At 48.0% G+C, this 22,975-nt stretch overlaps 1 protein-coding gene across 1 annotated transcript in view; it reads right to left on the bottom strand.

Annotated features, from left to right (window-relative positions):
• Sel1l3 (SEL1L family member 3) overlaps positions 1-22,975 on the bottom strand; it is a 113,647-nt gene that overhangs the window by 56,463 nt on the left and 34,209 nt on the right. The window contains exons 7-9 of the mRNA XM_006976085.3: positions 17,618-17,750; positions 15,217-15,349; positions 13,046-13,186 (exon numbers count right to left, since the gene is read on the bottom strand). Coding sequence (XP_006976147.2) covers positions 13,046-13,186; positions 15,217-15,349; positions 17,618-17,750 — 407 coding nt within the window. The remainder of the gene's footprint in view (positions 1-13,045; positions 13,187-15,216; positions 15,350-17,617; positions 17,751-22,975) is intronic.

Here is a 22,975-nt window from a genome sequence, read left to right on the forward strand (position 1 = left end):
GAGAGATACGTCTCAAAAAGTAAAAGGTGGAAGGTGATCAAGGAAAGACATCAGTGTTGACCTCAGACCTTCACACACATTTGCCTGCACATGTCCACATCTTCCAAATAAATAGAATAAATAAATAAATAAGTAAATGGTGGTAATTGGGGCACCACTTCCAGGATTCTCCCTAGTTCCCCATAGCAGACTATTTGCATGTGACCACTGTCCATCTTCCTGTGTACCTCCCCACCTGTGTACTCTATCAGGTGGGTCCCAGCTGCAGCTTGTGGCCACGTGTGACCAAGAACAGCTCTGAACTCAGCCTAACACAAAGTCTAAACTTACCCGAAACATTACAAGACAACTGTTTGTGATCTTTTTTTTTTTTAATTCAATCATGTGGTTCTAGAGCATGAATTTTGTAGGTGACAGCACCCACCCTGTTACACTGTGAATCAGCTGGTCATGCCCTTGACTCTAAACCATCTCCAGATTCCTTGGATACCATCTCTAGATATACTGGAAATGGTTGTTACAAAGAATTGTAAGGACTAACAAGAAAAATATGTCCATACATGTTCACTACAGGTTAGTGGGGGGGGGCGGCGTTCGGTGCTGGGGACTGACTTGAGGACCCTCACACATACCAAGCACTGGAGACCACAGCTCCACCCTCAGCCTGATGTTCTAAATACCCTTGACCCATCTTTGGTTGCGTGCAGACGCAGAGCCCACAGGAACAGAGGGCCGACCATTCTGCATTTTACGGCTGTACCAAGTTCTCTATTTTTAGACTCTTGGGTCACTCTTGTGATTTTGCTATAACCAACATCACAGCGATAGGCAGCCTTGGACGCTTCTCTCTGTTCCCCTGCTGGGCTATGCCTGCACGATAACATCCTTTTTCCACTAGGACTCTGGGAATCTCTTCTGTTGGGTTTTCCCTTTGCTCTGCTGATGGGAGCACTCTACGCTATGAGACCATTCCCTTGATAAGAACCTTCTCCATGGATTCAGTGAGCATAGAGACACCGAAAACATAGATCTGACTGCTACTTCTTCGTAGATTTAGTTTTCAACACTTGCTCCTTTCAGATGGCCCCATGCGCACATTCCCGGCAGAGTGGCATTTGTGTTATCGTTAACGATTCATCCTGGCCTCTCCTCCCTGCCAAATTCTAAGATGACTGGCTTTGCTTGACTACACAGGGACGCTGGCTTTGTGGGCTCAGAGGAGGGAAAGACTCCAAAAGAAATGAAACTCTAAATGAAACACCTGCCTCCACTGACCCCTGGCACAGAACCCCAGAAATCAGCATCAGGATTGCCCCGGTAGCTGGGAACAAACCCAGAATCCTCCAGTCTATCCTGAGCCCAAAAAGCTCTGCAGAAGGGCTTGCTCATTTCTTTTTTTTAATATTAAAATTCTTAACTCCATCCCACAAAAAAAAATCACCAATTGATATTTTCTCTGCCCAAGAATCTAAACAATTTTCTGCACTACTGAATTTAATAAAAGTAATAATTCTAAGGTACAATTACTCATTTCACACTTTTGGTAAAGTTCGGGTTGTAACTATTATCTAAAAATCAAAGCCATGGTGTCTTTGTCGATATTAAAGTCGGTTTAATGAAACTGTTAATTTCACCCATCTGGTTTAGCATATGCATTTTTTTTCCCTAGCCAATCTGTAACTAAAAACATGTCTTGTTTGAGGAGATTAATGGTATAATGAAGAAACAAACAAACAGAATGGGAGAAATCACTATTTCTCCATTTTCTTTCTTTTCGTATCAGATGCTAAGGAACAAAAGCCACAGCCACCATCACTTAAGCCCCATTTTCCAGGCAGCACGGCTTCTTTTCCTCTTCATTCATATCAGAAGGCGTGCACTGATTGTCAGACGAGGCAAACGGTAGAATCTGCGAAGATAGCCACCCACTTAAGACCTGCGAGCTGGAGCCAGCTTCTGATTGGGAATTCAGAAGCAGAGCGGCACCCTCGCTCCCCGTGAGAGGGACGGAGACATCAATAGCAAAGTCATTTTTAGTGTCAGGCTTTCCGAACGGCAAAGTGCATCCAAAAGCAGAAGTTTGAAAGAGGAGAAAAGTACAAGGAGGAAATATCACGCCGCTGTTATAAGGAGCCCTCTTCATCAAGTGTACTGACTTAAAAAACCCTTGGTGAATTCCTCATCTGCATTCTGATCTGAGGTGCTGATGGGATCCAAGAAGCCTCAAGAGCCGGCTGCAATGGCGACCAAGTACAGCACGCGTGTCTTTGGGCACCGGGAACGCCCATTCTATCCAGGCTGTCCCTTTCTCCTACAATGCAAATGCTCAGGAAATAGGTGTTACTCTGCACTGTTTAGGTGCAAATAATAAGGAAAAAAAAAAGTCTGTACATGTTCCCTACAGGTGCAATTTTTTTTTTCCTTGTTGCTTTTATTTCTGGGTAGTGTTGAAGACTGATTCAAGGGCCTCACATCTACTAGACATCAACCTCAGATCTTCATCCATCCTGCTTTTCTAAATATTTACCTAAGGTTCAGAAACTTGGAGTTCCTTTCTTCCTTCTTCTCTCCTCCCCTCCCCTCTTCTTCCTTCCCTTCCCTTCCCTTCCCTTCCCTTCCCTTCCCTTCCCTTCCCTTCCCTTCCCTTCCCTTCCCTTCCCTTCCTTCCTTCCCTCCCCGTCTTCCCCATCCCCCTCTCCCCCCTCTCTCTTTTCAGGATTGTTATTTTTTTGGGTGGGAAAACTGTAACCCATTCTTTGTTTTCTTCCTCCTCACCTCTGTATACAGGTATTTTAAAACCTAACAATAACTGCTTTCAAATCCTAATAATACAGGCGACGACTCTGCGACAGCCAGGCATAGCTCCTAAGGGAAGGGGTGCCCTGGGGTCCCTGGTTCACGGAACTGCATGTCTGTCACGTCCATGTTCTGCACTTCTTCAACCAAACAGTGGAACTGTTGGCCACATTAAAATCAAAGTAGCACTCTGGTGCAGTCGCCTTCCCCCCGGCAGACGGTGCAGAGACGTCTCATCTCTATATTGTGCTCCAAAGCCCGGGGCAAGAGGCCCTGCGGAAACCAGGCAGATGGTGTCAGCCCTGGGAGAGGAGCCCAGGCTTGGACCTGGCCTCATCCCAGAGCACCATTTATTGGCAGCTCCTAGACCTCCTCCAGGCACTGGCACCAGCAAATGTGGGCTTAGCAGTGCAGAAAAGGAGGCCGAGAAGATAGCTCCGGCCTGGGGCAGATGTCCCCAGGGGTACACAGCCATCACACCAGCCTCACTCACTCATCCTCCTGCCTTTATGGCACCTGGTCCTCACCTGGACCCCTGCCTACCTGGCTGTGAGTCTTTGTGGTCTTCCTCACTGTCCCCAGCCCTCAAGGCTGGAGTCCAGCCCCCAGTACCATTCCACCCAGCACCCTACTGGTCCTGGTACCACAGCACTCTTCAAGAGGCTTTTGATGTCCAACTACTCAGTTTTGACAAGGACGGTCTGACAGGAGAATAAAAGAATGGAATGGCCAGAACAACTCTTAAATAATGAAAACCACGTAGGCTGTATTCTACCGTTGCAGTGTCAGAAAAAAAAAAAATCCAAATGCTAACAGGGCCATTTCCATGCCCCAGCAACTGACATTTTCCTGGAGAAGTCAAGGCTCGGAGACGGCATTCAGGCTGACCGATCCAAATGCCCTGCTGAAGTCCTGATCGGAAGATCTCGTATTGGATGATCTCGTATTGGATGCCACCCCAGCACCATGCACAGGGGGAACTGAGTGACAGAGAAAGGATAAGAGATTTCACAGACCAAGCAAGGCAATCAGGATGCAGAGCTCATCTCTGGAATGCCGGGGGGCGGCAAGGGTCTTGGGAGCATCCATACGCACTGCAGCTGGGTACCCCAGGAGTGCTGCCATCTTTAATTCAAAGGCTTGCAGGCTCTGTGAGGTGAGGAACAAGCCCTGTTATACATGAGAGTGGGGACTCCAGTGGGAACAGCTGAGCTTTACAGCATGTCAGCACATCAGCTGTCAACATTTAGCACGCTTCCCCCACAGCACCACCCCCCCCCCCCCCCCCCCCCCCGGGCACTTGGCCTAGAGCTGTGTGTGGGCTGGTCCCGTTCCCAGTGTGGTTGCCCCAGGGCCTAGCACAGTGCCAGGAGGTACTCAATCTATGGGTCCCAAACTGGCTTTGCAATGTATCTCAGGGATAGTTTTACATCTGGCCACCTGTCCGTCCCACCCCCTGAGATCAGAGAAAGCAGCAAGGATGAGAGTCATATTTCTGAAATTCTTTGGTATGCACGGAACTGAGAAGATTCCAGTCTCCTTTCATGGACTCCAGAGAGGGTCCATAGTTTCAGGGACCAGAGCAGCGTTTAACAGAGGCAAGATGGAAGCTCCCAAAACGGAACAGGTTCATGATGAGGGAGAAATGAGAAAATGCAGAAGGTAGGAGAGGAACCATAGTGGACTCGGTCAGTACGGGCTTGAGCTGTGGCCTTGCCGGTGCAGACCTCCACCTGGGGGTCTCTTAATGCGACACTGCCGCAAAAGGTTTGAGGGTGGGGAGGACACTGAGCTCCCTGGGCACTGGGAGGCTCATGGCTTCTCGAGGCTTTTTGAGGTGAGGGTCTTCAAGAGGCACGGAAAGCTGCTTGTAGTACTGGACACCGGGAATCCCCAGGATGTGGGAAGTGGAGGCAGGAGGCCTTTCTGTGAGTTTGGGGGTAACCTGGACTACATGCCAAGGCCCTGTTTCCCAAACAAACAAGCAGCCACTGGGAAGACAGCTCAGTTGGCAAAGTGCTTGTTGTGCGACTGTGCGCACCTAGGTTTGATTTCCAGGACCTGTATTAGAAAGCCAGGCATGGCAGTCCACGCTTCTGATCCCAGGACTGCGGAGGCAGAGACAGGAAGGCCCCTGGAACTCACTGGCCAGTCAACCCGCCTACTGGGTGAGCCTTCCTGCCAGAGAGAGACTCTTCCATCAAACAAGGTGGATAGTGCCTGAGAGCGACCTCTGGCCTCACACACATTTATACACGCGTGCATGCATACTCCATACTCACACATGCACAAACTCTCAGTGGACAAACATAAACACACACACACACACACACACACACACACACACACACACACACACACTAAAGGTGAGGGACTTCCTCTGTGTTTAAGGACTCAGTTACATGGCAGAAGCAGACAAGCAAGCCTTGTAATATAGACAGGCGGCAGTTGTGCACGCATGCATGAGAGGAGGGGCCGTGGGCCGACAGAGATGGACAAAAGGCACAAGGAGGTGGACCAAATTGGGACATGAAGGCTGCTTATTAGGAAGGAAGGAGACTGTGGACCACATTCATTGACCAGCATAGGCACGGATGTGCTGGGCAGGATCAAATGAAGGAAGTCTTTGTCACCACGCAGCTAGCATGCCCCCAGAAGCTCTGCTGGCATTGTGGAGAACCCAAGGCATAAACTGATCACTTGGGTGTTCTGTTCCACCCTGCACGAGTCAGCACCTGAGGTCAAAGTGGCACACAGAAGATCCACCAGCCCTAAGTCAAGGCAGATTCCATTCAGACAAGACTGTCCCTCATACCCACATGGTCGTTTTCTGTCCATGAAGTTCTTTCCCAGACATGGTGTCGTGTTATGACAGCCTTACCTTCTAGAGTCTGATAAGACCAGACTTTCCACAGTCTGTAAAATGCTGCATAGAATTTATCACCCCCACATACTTACAAGGGTGGCTACCATCAAGCTAAGTGGAAAATAAGTGTTGGTTAGGATTGGAGAAATGCAATTCCTTGTGCACCATTAGTGGGAGCAGAAAAGGGCAGCCATTGTGAGAACTGTAGAGGTTCCTCAAAACACTAAACAGAACTGCCCCATGATCCAGAAATCCCACTGCTGGGTATACACCACAAAGCATCGCGAGCACACGTGGCTGAAGAGAGATGTTTGCCTTCCCATGTTCCACGCAGCATTTATCACAATAGAACGGAAGTGGAAGGGATGAACGGATACGTCAATGTGGCCAGGACACACAATGGAAGACTGTTCATCTTTAAGAAGAGGAAGGAGATTTTAACCATGGGCAAAGACATTATGTCAAGTGCAATAAGCCAACCACCAAATGAAAAAAGCTAGATGGTCCCATTTCTAGGGAACATTTGACGTAGTGATACAGGAACAGAGAGCAGCATGGTAGTTTTCAGGGTCTTGGGGCAGGTAAAGGGGAATTTTTAAAAACAAATGTATAAACCGGGCGGTGGTGGCTCATGCTTTTAATCCCAGAACTTGGGAAGCAGAGACAGGAAGATCTCAGTGAGTTTGAGGCCATCCTGGTCTACAAAGTGAGATCCAGGACAGCCAGGGCTACACAGAGAGAAACCCTGTCTTGAAAAAACCAAAAACAAACAAACAAAAACAACAACAACAAACCAAAACCAAAAAAAAAAAAACCCAAATGTATAAATTTTAGTTTTTCAAGATATAGAGTGTTGTGATCTGATGCAGAGCATGTGATTATTCCTAACAATGCTGAATTGTACAGTGAAAAACCGTCAAAATGGCAGTTTTTATATTAAGCGGATTAGCACAGCCCTTTTTCAAACAACTAGGGTGCAAACAACAGCTGACCGCACTAGGTGGGGACATGCAGACTGCTCTATGCTCATCTCATTTGACAATGGAGTGGAAGCTTCCCCCACCCCTGCAAACTACCCATGTCTCCTTTCAAGGGTTGGCTTCGAAGGGGAGCAGATGCGCCATCTGAAATCACACAGTGTGGGTGCGGGGGAGAATCACTCTCAAGTCTGAAATGTGCATATGCAGAGGCCCGGAAGCAGACTGTTGGCCATATACATGAGGAGATGCTTCCAAGGAGAAAGGATTCCTCATAAGGAATCAGAAGTCCCGTCGTCTTGTCTCAGCGTCTCTGTTTAAAAAAGGAAACGGGGGGCTGGAGAGATGGCTCAGCAGTTAAGAGCACTGACTGCTCTCCCTGGGGACCTGGGTTTGATTCCTAGCACCCACATGAGGGCTTAGAGATGTTTGTAACTTCGGTTCCAGGGGATCCAATGCCCTCCTCTGAACTCCCTGGGCACCCAGGCATACATATGATACACACACACACACACACACACACACACACACACACACACACACATAAATAATAGTAAAATAAAATAAAAAACCAGGAATATTAATCCCACAAATTATTTTCTCTGAGGAAATGAAGAAGCTGTTGTTTACTTTTTCTCCTGGCCCAAATGAACTCTTGTTTCAAACGCGGCCTTGCTGAGGATGTGACTCAGTGGTGGCCTTCCTGCCCAGCACACACAAGGCCCTGGGATCAATCCACAGTGTAAGGAAATAAAAACATCTTGTGTGAACATAACTTGGGCCGTCAAGATGGCTCAAGGGGTAAATGCCTGCCTGGCAAGTCCAGTGACCCGAGTTTGACCCCCAGAACCCACATAAAGGTGGGAGGAAGAACTCCTTTCACAAAATTGTTTCCCGGCGTCCACATGTCCACTGTGCCGTGCACATCCACAAATACGCATCATGCACCACCCACGGGGGAAAAGTTATATAAAAAAGTCTTCCCTCATTCTTTGTTCTATTCTGGCTCATGGGGGCCATTCAGCCGATACCTGTTTAGTGAATAAAGGGGGCAAACAGTTGAGAATGAGTTAAGAACATACTCAATGAAAGCCTTTTGTTCCTCTTCCTGCCCTATGGCAAAAGTCTCAAGCGTCCAACATCTGACGCTCAAGTCCATTTTCTTAGCCTGTCTCAGATGTGGGAAAAGCAATGCGATGCACACATCTGCTGCTTTGCGTTACTGTAAGTGAAATGCTCTGGGCATGGCACTTTTTTTTCTTCAGGAGCAGTGGTTTGGTTTCAGGCACAGCTCTGGAAGTTCAAGGGAATGTGGCCGGCATCAGCTTGGCCCTGGGGACCATCTCACGGTGGGAGCTTGTGCAAGTGAGAGATGCCACATGGCCAAACAGGAGTCTAGGGGGAGAGTCCATGTCTGGACTTGCTCTCATAATAATTGAGCCTCTTTAAAGTTCGGAGATCCCATGAGAACAACCACAATCCCTTCTGAGGGCAGTGCCTGGAGTGTCCAAGAGACCTCCCACTAGTACTTACTTCGTGTGCATGTTTCATAGACAGGTATGTGTTCGAGGGTACACATGCACTTGTATGCACATGTGTGGAAGCCAAAAGTTCTTCACTCTCCCCACCTTAAGTTTTGAGATTGTGCCACTTACCCAAACCTGGACCTCACCAATTCAGCAAGACTACATGGCCAGCCACCCCTATGGATCCTCCCGTCTCTGTGTAGTGATATATTGTGTACCCTAATAAACTCTGCCTGAAGATCAGAGGGCAGAACAAGCCATCTGTGTTTATAGACGTCAGGCAGTGGCGGCACATAGCTTTAATCCTAGCACTTGGGAGGCAGAGATCCGTCTGGATCTCTGTGAGTTCAAAGCCACCCTGGACTACATGAGATTGACTCAGTCTAGGAGAGAAACAGAGCCAGGCAGTGGTGGCACACACCTTTAACCCCAGCACTTGAGATCTCATGCCTTTGTTTGGAAAGCACACATACCTTTAATGCCAGCACTAGAGAGGTTGAGACAGGAAGTGATACAGCAGGGTAGAGAAAGGTATATAAGGCGGGAGGAGACAGGAACTAAAGGCTTTTCGATCAGAGGCCTTTCGGCTAGAAAGCCTTTTCAGGCTGAGGAGGTGAGGTAAGAGGTTGTGGCTTGTTCCTTTGTCTCTCTGATCTTTCAGCATTTACCCCAATATCAGGCTCTGGGTTTTTATTATAAGACCTTTGGAAATTCGATCACCATCTCTGCCTCTCTGATACTTGGATTATAGGCATGTGCCACATCCCCTGGGTGCTGGGGATTCAAACTCAGGTCCTCATCCTTGTACAGACACTACTTAACTGACGAAGCCACTCCTCCAGCCCTTAACACTCGTCTCTTGAAACTTCCCTTCCCTCCCACAATGCCACACTAGTGGCCAAGCCTCGTGGGAGAAGCCACATGCAAACCGTAGTAAAGGGAGGTCTATGCTAGTCTACTGTAGTGAAGGGAGGTCTACGCTAGTCTACCATAGTGAAGGGAGGTCTACGCTAGTCTACTGTAGTGAAGGGAAGTCTACGCCAGTCTACCGCAGTGAAGGGAGGTCTACACTAGTCTACTGTAGTGAAGGAAGTCTATGCCAGTCTACCGTAGTGAAGGGAGGTCTACGCTAGTCTACCGTAGTGAAGGGAGGTCTACACTAGTCTACCATAGTGAAGGGAGGTCTACGCCAGTCTACCGTAGTGAAGGGAGGTCTACGCTAGTCTACCGATCACTAATACAAGACGAGCCAGGGCAACAACAGTACAAGAGAGAATGCAGACACATGTTCTACAAATGAGTTGTGAGGAGCATGCTGGGGCTAGCCAGATGCTAACAGAAGGATGACCTTGTCAGAAAGGCTATCCCAGAGACCAGGGACACGGACAGAGCAGCCGACTGACATTCTTTTGATAAGAGACCATAGCCAAGGTCCATTAAACACGTAAACTGATTTTCTACCTTCAATTTTCAAAAATCAAGTTTTCTGCATTTTTCTCAACCTTGTTAGGAAGCTGGGTACGAGCTATGACACCAATTGCTCTCTCTTGGGTTAGCCAGATGATGCTATTACAGCCCCAAGCAAGGGCACCACGCCAGGCAGAGGAATTTGATGGCGTGTGTACCCTGCCTCTGCAGGAGGCTTCGGGGCCTTTCCAACTCAACCTAGAAAAGCAGCTGCCTCTGGCAGAAAGGGGTACTAGCTCTGGAAATTTACCTTCTCCTGCACCCCCCTGCTCTGGGGTTCCCCAGGGAGAGGCAGAGGAGGCAAGCAGGGACTGTGTGCCCTTAGGAGGCCAAGGCCATGGTTTCAGGAGAGATGCAGGGCCTGGGGGCATGGCTTCCCGCTTCCTGGTGATCTCATTTGGCCTGAAATCTGCATTTGACTGACAGGTCTAGCATAGTCGGTCTCAGGATGGAACATCTGGCTTTGGGGAGTGGAGGTGGTGGAGGGGGGCGGGGGCGGGGAGGGGGCTCTCCTTCCTCTCCTGAGGGCCACAGCAGCCTGGCCTCGGCTGGCTGGTGGGACTTGCTAGAGCTAACTGTCCTACGGGCTCATGATGTGAGTTGTTTTTTATTTGATTCTATTTCCAGGCCTCCATGGAGAATAAAATAGTCCTAAATTCAAATAAACAAAACCGTGAGCTGTAAAAATAACAGGAAAACATTTGTATTGAGAGTATTTTCTTTACAAAGAATGTGTCGTGCAGATGCTTCGTTCCTCCTCCCCACCAGTGCATCTATATTTAACGACAATCAGAAATCACAGGCCCGGGGTTTGGTAGATGTGGCCGGAAGTTCGGTTTAAACTCCGCCGCGTTCAAGGCGCACTCCCTCTCCTCAGGTATTTATTAGGTGTGAGGGAACTCCACCACCTCACAGGGGCTCAGGGAAAACATGGGGTACCTCTTCTTTCTCACTCATAGCAGTTGGGGTGACTGGGTTTCTTGGGGACACTGGATTGGTCAATGTCTAGAGGTGTTTTGGAGGAGTGGTCATGGCCGCTATTAGTTGGGTGCAGAGGAACACGTAGCAGACTATCCTACCATGCACAGGGACACCCCAAAACAAAGGCCATTCCAGCCCAATAGGTACAATATTGAAGATGAGAGATGCTTCTTCCAAACAGCTAAGTCGAGAATGATTTTTTTTTCTAGTGCTAGGATCAAAGTCTTGCACATTCTAGGCAAGCGCTCTACCAATTAACTACATCCCCATTCCCACCCCCAGTGTTTCATATGCGTGTCAACTCACTGAACTAGGAGGGAAGGATTGCTACAGAAGGCTCCCATCACCACCTCTACCTATACCACCACCACCTCTACCAATACCACCACCACCTCTACCTATACCACCACCACCTCTACCAATACCATCACCACCTCTACTAATACCCCACCACCTCTACCAATACCACCACCACCTCTACCAATACCCCCACCACCACCTCTACCAATACCACCACCACCTCTACCAATACCATCACCACCTCTACCAATACCACCACCACCTCTACCAATACCATCACCACCTCTACCAATACCATCACCACCTCTACCAATACCACCACCACCTCTACCAATACCATCACCACCTCTACCAATACCATCACCACCTCTATCAATACCCCTACCACCACCTCTACCAATACCACCAACCCCACCCCCACATCACCCACTACACTCAGTGTGTAGATGAGGAACCCAGGGCTCAGCGAAAACAAACACTTGCTTAAGAGCACGCAGTGAGTAAATGTTAAATGAACTGGAACCAGGTCACCCAGCTCCAGAGATGTCGATGTCACGGGGCATGATGCTCTTGACATCACCCAGCAGACATGGGTACTACAAAGCCACCTTGGTCATATCCTTTGGTTCTGTCTCCATTCCTCTGTCCTACTCAGGCCTCTGCCCTTTCTCCCTAAGACTGTGCAGTACGTTCCCTGCTCCATACTCTTCTAGCTCACCTCCCTGCCCACAACTGCTCCCAGAGGAAGATCAGAAAAACCTTCTGGTTACACTCCCGCCACAGCCTAATGCCCTCCAACAAGTTGCAGGCACCTAGAAGGGAAAGCCACACAGATTCCAGCTGGTGACCGAGTTTTGCTGGAGTCATCCCCTTGGTCAGCTCTGGCTTCCCTTCTCATAGGAGTCACTTAGCATTCTGTGCTCTTCCCTCCTCCCTGCCTCCAGCATCTACTCCTGCCTCTCTCATCTGGAAAATGCCTCCAGAAGCAGTCACAATGTGACCTCCTCCAGGAAGCCCTCTGGGACACCTGGGTCCAGAAGCAGCCACACCTCTCTCTGTGCCTTCCCTTCTGTTGCTCTGACTAAAATGGCTTACAGTGTGTCTTTGTTTTGAAGACCATCACTCAAGAGGAGGGACCTTTCTGTCACCTCTTCAATCAAGGTAAGTGACGGAGCCGTCCCCGAGTCAACATGAAAGAATAGATCAAATATCCTGTACAGCCTGAATTCTTCTAGCATGGGCAGGGTCACTTTATAAAGTCCATGCCTTGGGACACCGCCATTCCTAGGAGGTCATTCTCTCATCTCCTCGACTCAGGGCTGCTTCTGTATCCAGGAACACAGTGAGTCTTTTTATCACTGGGACCTACGTGTGGACCTGCGTGGTGTGCTTCCCCGTGAGACCGGCTCCTCTTTCTAACAGGCATGGTTTCCAGATGCCCTCTGGCCCCACAGTGTGTACTTAACTAAGCAAATTCAAATGGCAGTGGACCTAAGGAGAAACCCGCCAGCATCCAGGAGGGACCTACTGTAAATCTGAGATGACCCTGAAATGTACTTCAGATCAGGAGGCTCACGTTCAAACGCCTAAGGGCCCAGCAGGCTAGATCCATGATGGCAGAGGGCAGGAGGGGAAAATCGGAGAGGAGGGTATGCTCTGTGGGTAGACAGAGCATACCCGAACCTGGGCCTTCCCTCCAGGATCACTGACTGTCGGAACACAGGCCCAGGGCAGCTACATCTTTGAATTTTTCTCAAGTAAAGCTAGACATTAGCATTTTTCTGAAAGTTTTTAGATACCGATAATGAAATTCTTTTCAAAATACACAAAAAGGTATTTTGCAAACTAACTCCATTTGGAGGCCAATTCTGGCGGTGGCCTGTCCGCCGTTTGCAGCCCTGGCTCTTGATAAAGAATTGCTTGAGTGAACCCTAAATTTAAGTTTTGGGAAATGTGCATAGATCTATTCCGTGCTGTGGACACACAAGGGCAGAATTTAAATCTGAAATTAAACTAGAACACCGGGGTTAAAAATAACATCAAGGCATAAATCACCAAGAGAGAGTGAGCGAGACGGAAAAGCAGGGCGCCTCTCTAGCTAGCACCCAAAGCCTAGGCAGGGGCCTGGTTACCAGTCCGCAAGTCCATCTGCAGCAGTGTCTGGAACAAGCTGGGATGCCTGTCTCTCAGCTCCTCCTCCCAGGGCAACGCTCTGCACACCTCCGCTCTTCCATACCTGCGCTTGAGGTCCAGGTAGGAGTTATAGACATCACCTACACAGAAGCACAAGACGTCACCCCCTCAGGAGCGGCAAAGCTGTTATCCCTCGAAAAACTGCCCCCCCCCAACAAGGGGAGCTTGGAATAGAAGATCAGGCTTAATGGTCCTGGATTTGGCTTGGATCCTTCGGGGATTTGAAATTTGCTGTGACATCCCTGCCTTGGGGTCAGCACCGGGAACCAAATCCAAGAGAACATGCCAAGGATGTTGATGGCTGTTGACTAATTCCGCAGAATGAGCAGCTGGCCTCTGACTTGTCCCCAGGAGGCCAATATCTAGGCCATTTTGTTGGTATGTGTGTTGAAGAGTGAGGTCCAAGAGCCCCCCCACCCCCGAGGTGGAACTGTTGAAGACTAGGAAAATCTCCCTGATGCCACCAAACAGGTCAGCATAGGGGGCTGGCTTTTATACTCCCGATCTCTGTCCTGGTGCCGTGTAAATTATCCCAAAGCGTTTCCTCTTTGGGACATTACTATTCCTGTGTGTCTGCCCCCTCTCCTGGAAGCATCTATGTTTCTGTATGATTCAGCAGTAAGTGGAGCAGCTGATCAGGACAGTCTATTCTTTTTCTTTTCTTTTTTTTTTTTTTTTTTTTTTTTTGTGCTCCCGTGTGTATGGGAGGGGGGTGCACAGGGGTGGGTGTGCACAGACGTGTGCACAGGCATGTAGAGGCAGGGGACAATCCTCGGTGTCGTCCTCAGACATGTCATTTATCCTTTAAGATGTGGTCTCTCAGTGTCCTGGGAGTTTGCCACTTAGGCTAGCCTGACTGGCCAGAGAGAGCCCCCCACCCCCACCCCCAGTCTCCTCCTCTCCAGCACTGGGATTACAGGTGAGTGACATCGCATTTGAATTTTTATGTGGGTTCTGAGCATGGAACTCAGGTCCTGGTGCTTGTAACCACTCAACTGGGCTGTGTCCTTAGCCCAAGATAACCCAGGCTTTGCTTTTTCTTTAAATTTTAGATTTTTATTTATTTTATGTGTGCATGTATGTGGAGGGTGGGGGATCCCGTGTGTACCATAGTACTCAAGCAGAGACCAAAGGACAGCCTTTCGAAGTCGGTTCTTTTCTTCTGGGACCCTGTGGATCCCAGTCACTGAATCGCCAGCCTGACAATCTGCTCTTGAATAGAGCTGCAGAGTGTTGACCACCTATCACCCTCTCCAGCCGCTGTGTGACCCTGTCAGACCGGGGCACGAGTGTGATGCAGCTATGTGCCCCGTTTCCCCTAGCCTGGGACTGCAAGTTCCACTCTGGGGGTACATAAGACAAGCAGGCAGGATTGAGATACGGAGCTTGCCCTTGCTGACGGCAAACCTCTCACAGGAATTTCTTTTCCAGAAGGAACATATGTGACTAACTACAGCGTCACCACATCCAGCATGGAAATCCAAAAGTACAGAAAAATTTACAAGTGCTAAATCTGAGCTGGGACCCGGGGAGACGAGACAGGACCAAACTGTGGCCACACCCTGAGTGGGGAAGGAGGCCCTGGGCAACATGGGCACCAGGAACGGCAGTCTCCTGGAGATTCATCCCTTCTGTCCAATTTACCAGTGCCTTCCTGAGCTGATTTGGAGAATTTAAGGATAAAACAGGGCCCCAGACAGGAAAGCCATTGTTCAGATATTAATGGCCTAAGACAAAAGTATACCGTTGTGTACAGTGATTAATTTCCATTTTTTAGACAGCCTTCTATGTAAGAGAACTCCAGGCAAGGTTCGAAACATGCTCATTCGTCTGTATTCTTAAATAAGATCAGGTAAGGTGGGAGCTCTGACCAGTTTAGTTCTTGGATGCTGCTTGTGCTTTGTGTGTGTGTGTGGGGGGGGAGGATCAAGGTGGAATGCACCATCTGGTTCCCATCCATCTGTGGAAGGCTTCAGGTACACCCGATCCTGCTGGTATCTGGGCCAAGTGGTACATGGGGTATGTTTCTATTTCAGTCGCTCCCAGAGCAAAGCCAAGCGTGTCCATGCAAATGCCGAGCTTAAAATCCCCTCCCGAGCTCTGCACTTACATGTTTCTCGTCTCTCACCCTCGACCTGGACTGTTGCAGCATACGCAGATATGATTTCTTGGACCTCAGCACACCGCTCGTAATATAACTTGATTTGTTCAGCCAGCTCCTTCTGAAGGAAGGGATTATGAATCTGCAGGAAGGGCAAGAAATCGTATGAACGGCAAGTCATCCAATGTCCACCGGCTAGTACCCAGTCGGGTGTGTTCAGCTGACGGAGGTCTCTCGCGGACATCACCAGCCACCATCTCACTTGGATTTGCAAACTAATGCCATGAGGATCAACTCAAGGCCATGCCTGCTCTGGCTTCTGGTGTATCACCATCTCATCTGCAAAGCTCCTTCCACATCAGTGTGACCCGGAGACCGGTTCCCCCTCCACATGCAGAAATGCAGAAAATCGTATTTATCTCCATTTCCAAATCTTACCCAGTGATGCTAATTCTACCCAAGCTGGGCCTGCCATCTGAGGCCCTCCTTCCTTCGGCCTGGCAGCCCCTCAGTCTGCAAGAGCCCACGCGGGGCCACTGCCCCAAAGCACAATTCCCTACAGCCCTAAGTGTGGCCAGATGCACACATGCACCTCAGTGAGCCCAAACACATGGGAATTAACGCAAGTCACGTGACTTTCTATGACAAACAGGTCAAAGTCCTGAAGAGCAAGCCCCTCCGGACCAGGGGACTCAGTCTTAACTCGGTGTGTTTTCAAGTGCACGTCTGCACCTGAGAGAGAGAGAGAGAGAGAGAGAGAGAGAGAGAGAGAGAGAGAGAGAGAGAGAGAGAGAGAGAGAGAGAGAGAGAGAGAGAGAGACTCACTGGTTGTAAACAGCAGTGGTTTCTTTTGTGTTTATACAGAGGGATCCAAAACATTAGAACACATCAGAGAAGGAGGAGGATTTTTTTTTCTTTTTTCTTTTTGGTTTTTCAAGGCAGGGTTTCTCTCTGTAGGCCTGGCTGTCCTGGAACTTACGATCCTCCTGCCTCCACCTCCTTCAGCAAATCCTTCTGGTGTGTATCATCATTGCACCCAGCAGGAGTAGGTATTTTTAGTAAAATTTTTATTTCAGTTTCACATATTAATACATAGATATGTGTTTGTGTGGGGGGGATGTGTGTTATTCATGATATTAAAAAGACTACCTTCAAAACATTTTTTTAAAGATGGGTCTGTTGACACACATCTGTAATTGTATCTACTCAGTATACTGAGGCAAGAGGATCAAAAGTTCAAAGTCTGCCTGAACTCCAGAGTGAATTCAAGGCTAGCTTGGATAAGTTACTGAAAACTTGTCCCCTCCCATTTTTTAAAAATGTTTTTAAGAAAGGAAAGAGTCTAAACGTGGAGAGAAAGCTCAGTGGTAAAGTGTTAGTCTAGAAAGTATAAAGCCCAATGTTCAAACCCCAGTACCAAAGAATATTATTTTTTTTTTTTTGTGAGACAGGATCTCCTGCATCCCAGGCTGGCATCAAATTGGATCTTGAGCTCTTGATCTTTTTGCCCCAACCTGCAGGTGGCTGGCATTACAGGTGTGCACCACTGCATGCCACAACAGTAAAGTGTTTGAAAATCACCCTAATTCATCTTGCTTGCCCAGGGTCTGGCACAAAGTAGGTACTCTGAAGTATTTACTGAACAAATGAATACATGAGTTTTCTTCTCCTTGACATCTCAAAGACGGGGAATCAGGCGTCCTATTTGTTCTTGTTGTGTCTTTGTGTGGACCCCACAGGTCAAGGGAATGGGGAAAGAATCCCCTCTCAGACATCCGGCAGGGTCCCCAATCTGTGATGAGGCTGCATGATAGGGAGTCCTGTGTGGGAAAGCCCTCTGGGGGAGTGTTAGGATGTGTGCTCTAGGTATAGTAACTTCAGCTTGGGATCCAAAGTCCTCTTCAGCCTGGCCTGCTATGCTCTGGACCACCCCAGCATGAGCTGAGGATGGGCTTCTGCTGAGATCAGTGAAGGACTGGTGGACGGGCACCATGGCTTTAATTTGCTGGAGTATCGCGTCTTCTGATACTTTAAATAATTGCGTAGAAAAGAAGCTTTACCAAAGAACTAAGATTCTCTCCTTTCATTAGCTTAATCACTGGATAGGCAACAGCCTGATAAAAATCTACTCTATAATTAAGCTAGTAGTTATTAAAACAGAGGAAGTAAATGGTTTCCATTTTATGAGTACTAAATGAACCGCACGGTAACAGAAATCTATTATTGGGCTGGCTCAGGGGAAGCCTCAATATTAATTATGTTTGGTGGCTGAGCCCAGGCATGGTTCAGTCCGCTTGGGTAAATCTTTTGTTTACACTGTGTTTCTTGCCCACAGCAGCCCACCGTCACACACACACACACACACACACACACACACTCCTGGCAAACTTCTTGATTCCTCCAGGCTCACCTGTGCTGGGTGTAGGCTGCGGAGGCGATAGTATTTCACGGGTCCAAAGAATCCTTCGACGCCTGCCACGTACCTGCTCCCTCCAATAATGAAGTATCCAGCTGTGTCGTTATAATAGAAATCTTCCTGGAAGCTAGAGAGGAGCGCAGAGGGTTGAGACAGCCTTGGGGCTAGGACCTGGTTATTTACAAAGACACCGCACCCCTCGACCTAACTCAGGTTGCCACCAGCCTCTCGCTCTGGTTTTCAGCGGATGAGCCCGCTGTAGGGTCAGGTGGACTTGGGCTAGACCCAGCTCTGCCCGTCAGCAACTGTGTGAGCCTGGTCCAGTCACCTAGTCTCCAGATAACTACTGTCCTTTGTCAAATGGTAATTCCCCATTGAGCGCATTGTTAGGATTTTATGCCGTTTGGTCCCTTGTAAATACCCAATACCCACTGCTGAGGGTGGCGACACTTTGGAATCAGAGGAAATACTGAGAATTATTCTCCTTCAATATTTTGTTCTAAAAGGCAAAGTTTTTTTTTTTTTTTTATTGAGTAAACAGCAAGTAGATTAAGGAGAAACTTAAAATATAGATTATTTGATAAGGAGGATAAGTTAAATTCGTTGAGGAGGAGGCATCTACAGCAAGGTCAAAGGTCATGGCCAGAGACAAGAGACTCGCAATAGGTGATGTGCTGAATGTCCACATTGCTGGGAAGGGCGTGAAGCATCCGAGAGGAGACAGAGTCAAAATGGGTGGCATGTGTAAAGCGCATGAAGGTGCTCCTTGCCGTGTTCTTCATAATCAAGATTGGAGAACCCCAGGTGGACCTCCCGGTGAGGGATGGCCAGGCAGCAAGCCTCAGGCATGGCTTTATTTACCATGTAAATTGAAAAGGGGGGCAAAGCCTGAAGACAAAAAATATGTTGCTAAATTTAAAAATGAAGATGCGGGGTGAGGGAGCTAATTGATACATACACAAAGCCTGGGGTTCAAGCCCCAGCCCCACATGAACTGGGCACAGCAGTACAAGTCTATAACCCAGCACTCAAGAGGAAGAGACAGGAAGGTAGGAAACTCAAGGTCATCCTCGGCTACACTGTGAGTTCAAGGCCAGTCTGAGCCACATGAAACAGAGAGAGAGAGAGAGAAAGACAGAGAGGGGGAAGATAGAGAGGGGGAGAAAGAGAGAGGGAGAGAGAGAGAGAGAGAGAGAGAGAGAGAGAGAGAGAGAGAGAGAGAGAGAGAGAGGGAGAAAGAGGAAAAGGAGAGAGAGAGAGAGAGAGAGAGAGAGAGAGAGAGAGAGCCAGCTTTCACCTTCCTCAGTCCATCAAGGCTGAGATTCTGAAGAGACAAATACACATCACAGAAGCCCTTCTCCACCGGTTTCTAAGCGCTAGCTCTGTGACAATGGTCGCCACCCCATCAAGCCCATTTCCTCCCCTCCCCTGCCTCCTCCCTCGCTAGGTTACACCTCTAGAAGAGCAGGGTCTTGCTGAAAGGCAGTCAGTCCATCTCTGTCCTGGAATAACCCCCGGCTGCCTGGCTTCCCTGACCCACCTGTCAGGAGCTGGCTGTCCCCGTGGCTCTTGGCTTCCTCAGCTCCCTGGCTCCTGGCGGCCTGCCTGTCATTTTGTTCTCTCTTCCTGGCTTCCCATCTGCCCTCTCTGCCCGTGGCTCTCTCCTCCTTGCCTGGCTTCTCACTTGATACTTGTCTCGAGTACCCTGCTGTTCACATATGCTCTGGTCACGCCGTCACCTCGTCCTACTTTGCTTGTAAATAGGTAATAAGTGCACGCGGTTTCAGAAGTCAAAACGAAGGAAAAGAGTGAAAGAGAGGATAGGTAGAGTCAAGTCTTGCCTCCTGCCAGCTCCCCCATTATTTACTCCAGCCTCTACTCCCCACCCTATGGGAAAATAGTTCCATTAGTTTATTGAATATATTTCAGAGTTTGTGCAGATACAAAAAATATCCGCTTTCTTTACACAGATAGAAACTATCCTCTCTCTCTCTCTCTCTCTCTCTCTCTCTCTCTCTCTCTCTCTCTCTCTCTCTCCTCCTTTCAGGAGAGATCATAAAGTTAAACTCTGAGAGCTGAGCACACTCTGTTTTTCAGGACCTTGGAAAGACGGGAATGCTCTAACAACTCCTGTGGGAGTGCTTGGTGCTGAATGGATGAGGAGCTTTATTAATGAACCAGCTTGCTTGAGGTCCCCATTCTCTGCGACTCTATTGGCCGATGCTCACAACACACTGGGTTGCTCCCTCGTAGAGGCTCTCTGGAGCCCTCATAACCCCCCCCCCTCCGTTTTAAGCATGGAACTCACAATGTCTATTTATAGAGTCGTTGTGAAGGTTGAATGGATACAGGTTGAATAGACGAACGCTTCCGATCAAAAGCGTTGTAGATTTTAGAGAGTTTGGACACTCCAGTGAACGTACAGACGCAACGGGTTGAATATCCTGACTCAGAAAATCTAAAAATCCCCAAATGCTCCGAAATCGGAAATGTCATAAACATCTAAAGTGCTCTAACATCTGATGTGACGCTCAGAAATTGCCAGATTTTGAGCATTTAGGTTTTAGATTTTTGGATCCTCAACAGTTAATATACAAAGGGTGTAGTGCAGTGTTGGGCACATGGTAGACACCGTGGCTGTTAGCGACAGGTGTGATTATTCATGTCACTGCTGGACTTCTGCTCCCACCATCCGAGGCACATGCTTACACCACGATGTGTTTATTTCTCCAACAAAATGCTGCCAACTATGTGTTCATTGTAATCCTGGCATTTACTTCAAAATGCAATCCATTAAATTACATATGGGGAACCGACAGTTCCTTCTATTACAGAGCAAGTTAGGCCGGGTCTGTAATCCCAGCTACTCAGGAAAATGAGTCAGAAGGATCAAAAGTCCAAGGCTGTGGTGGCTAATCTAGTGAGACTCTGTCTCAAAACAAAACAAAATAGGTTCTGTGGTAGAGTGTGGGCCTTGCATGCAAGACCCTCTATATTCAATCCTACTAACACACACACACACACACACACACACACACACACACACACACACACACACACACTTGCAAATTCATTACTACTTTGAGTAGACTCAATAAAGGAAAATTATTTTAGTCATGGAATTATGACAAATAACTATGAAATATTGTCAAGATAAACTGAAGAAATCTCGAAGGGCTTGAGCCTCAAACTGTCTCACAGTGTCTTCTTTCTTCTATTTGGAAGGAAGAAAACAAATGGTGTGTGGTTTCTGCAAGAAACGAAACCCATAGCAAACTCCAATTTTCAGAGCAAAAGGAAGGCCCTGTCTAGAGAGTTCAGTACAAACTTATAGAGCAGTCCCTAATCACTCAGGAGGTGCAGCCCAAGAACCCCAGCAGATGACTGAAACCTTATATTGCTTCAAACCCTGCCCACGTTGGTTTCCTGCCCTGCAGCTCTACATCTACGATAAGCTTTAATTAATAAACTCCACACAGTAAAGGATGAATAACAGCAAACGATAACGTAGAGCAATTAGGGCAGCATACTAGAATAAGCATATGCAGGTGTGGTCTCCTTTCAAAGTATCTTTTGGTGCTGCGCTCATCTTTCTCCTGTGAGAGATCATACTTGGGAGAAGCACATAACAGCTCCCCTGGGGCTTCTCGATTCCCAGCGTCACTACTCTTGTGCTTCGGGAAATTTTTAAGTAGATTGAGGATGGTATGAACACTGATATAGTGAGAGTGGGTGTGATAACTGAAGACCAAGAGAAGTAACGGGCAGGTAGCACCCACTGCGTGGATACATGAGAAAGGACAAGGCACGACAGCAAAGATTTCATTCTGCTACTCATGACAATAAGCACTTTAAAATGCGCACGGTGTTCACTTCCGGAATTTTCCATTTAATAGATTTGGACCACTGCTGACTGTGCATAAGTGAAACCATGGGAAGTGAACCCCTGGATAAGAGAAACTACTGTGTGTTTTTAAATTAGCACAAGATGCTTATGGTAAGGGTCCTTGCTTTTACTATTTTATCTTTTTCCCACCTATTAACAAATTATTCGGTCTCGATGTCATTGCCCACTAATTTCTAAATTGTCATCATGTTCAACCTTCAGTAGATTATGTCTAGCTTGGTCTCCATCTGCATCTCTACATCATGTTCCCACAGTTTTCTCCTGTGAAATTCTCAGTGTTTGCACAAGATTGCAAGAGAACCCTCATACTGGGCACTGGTCGATGGTCATCAATTTCCCTGACATGAAAGCTGAGCTGGACTCTTCCAGAGCTCGGACTAGTCTCTTTGGGAAACCGCAGACACTCTGGCAAACTATCTTTCCTCTTATCTGGACATAGAGGGCCCTGGTTTATTACCGAAGAGCACCAGAGTCCAGAAGATTCACAGACGTTGTTAGATAGGCCCCTGTTCAGAATTAGGAAACAGTCAGACTTGCAGTTTCATAGAGAGGAGCCTTAAGGACCCCTCACCTCTGATCATAGTTTTTGTCTGATGTCAATTCCTCGGGACCTGATATGAGTTCTGACACTCTCAAGACACTTTATTCGTTTCTTTCTAGCATTTCCAATAGACTATAACTTTAAATTTATTTGTGAATTTATTGTTCAGTATCACTCTCCTTTATTGATTTTTTTTCCAGTTTCCTGAAAATGGGGACTGTATTCCCTCTGTTTACCTTCTCCCGCAGCCCCAGAATTAAGTCTTGTGTCTGGCCTGTGAAATTTGCTCAGTAAGTATGGGATGGACAGATGGATGGATGGATGGATGGATGGATGGATGGATGGATGGATGGATGGATGGATGGTCGGATGGATGGACGGACGGACAGACAGACGGATAAATCACTCATATCCTCATATCCTCATACTTGTGCCCAGCACTGAGTCACTGAACACTCAGTTTCTGTGTCTCTGACACTACCCCCACCTTCATGGAATAAAGCCGACACTATGCTTACACTCCAAGAGCAAAGAAGGGAGCTAGCAGGTTGTCTTTATAGTGCCGGGGAGCCTGAAATGAGAGGCTGTTCTCTTCACCGGCTTGCGTCACTGTAAAAGTGGGGCTCCAGTTGAGAGTCCCTACACCTGCTCGCAGAAGCCCCAGGGGTGGGTTGCATGCCTTGTGGACCTGGCTTTACCCTAGCTGTTCTACTGGCGGGGTGTCTTGGGGGGCATTTTGTGAAGGAGCCCCAGATCCTGTTGGGCTTCTCTATCCCTTGAATTAGCCCCTGAAGCCCCTTCCATAAAGAAGACCAGCCTGTGTTGGATGTTTTCTGCCAGTTTTGGGACACCTTAAGACTTCTGCTTTATCCTTAGCCTCATTCTCTACGTTTCCGTATAGCTA

This window comes from Peromyscus maniculatus, chromosome 10 (assembly GCF_049852395.1).
Source record: "Peromyscus maniculatus bairdii isolate BWxNUB_F1_BW_parent chromosome 10, HU_Pman_BW_mat_3.1, whole genome shotgun sequence".
Taxonomy (NCBI): Eukaryota; Metazoa; Chordata; class Mammalia; order Rodentia; family Cricetidae; genus Peromyscus; species Peromyscus maniculatus.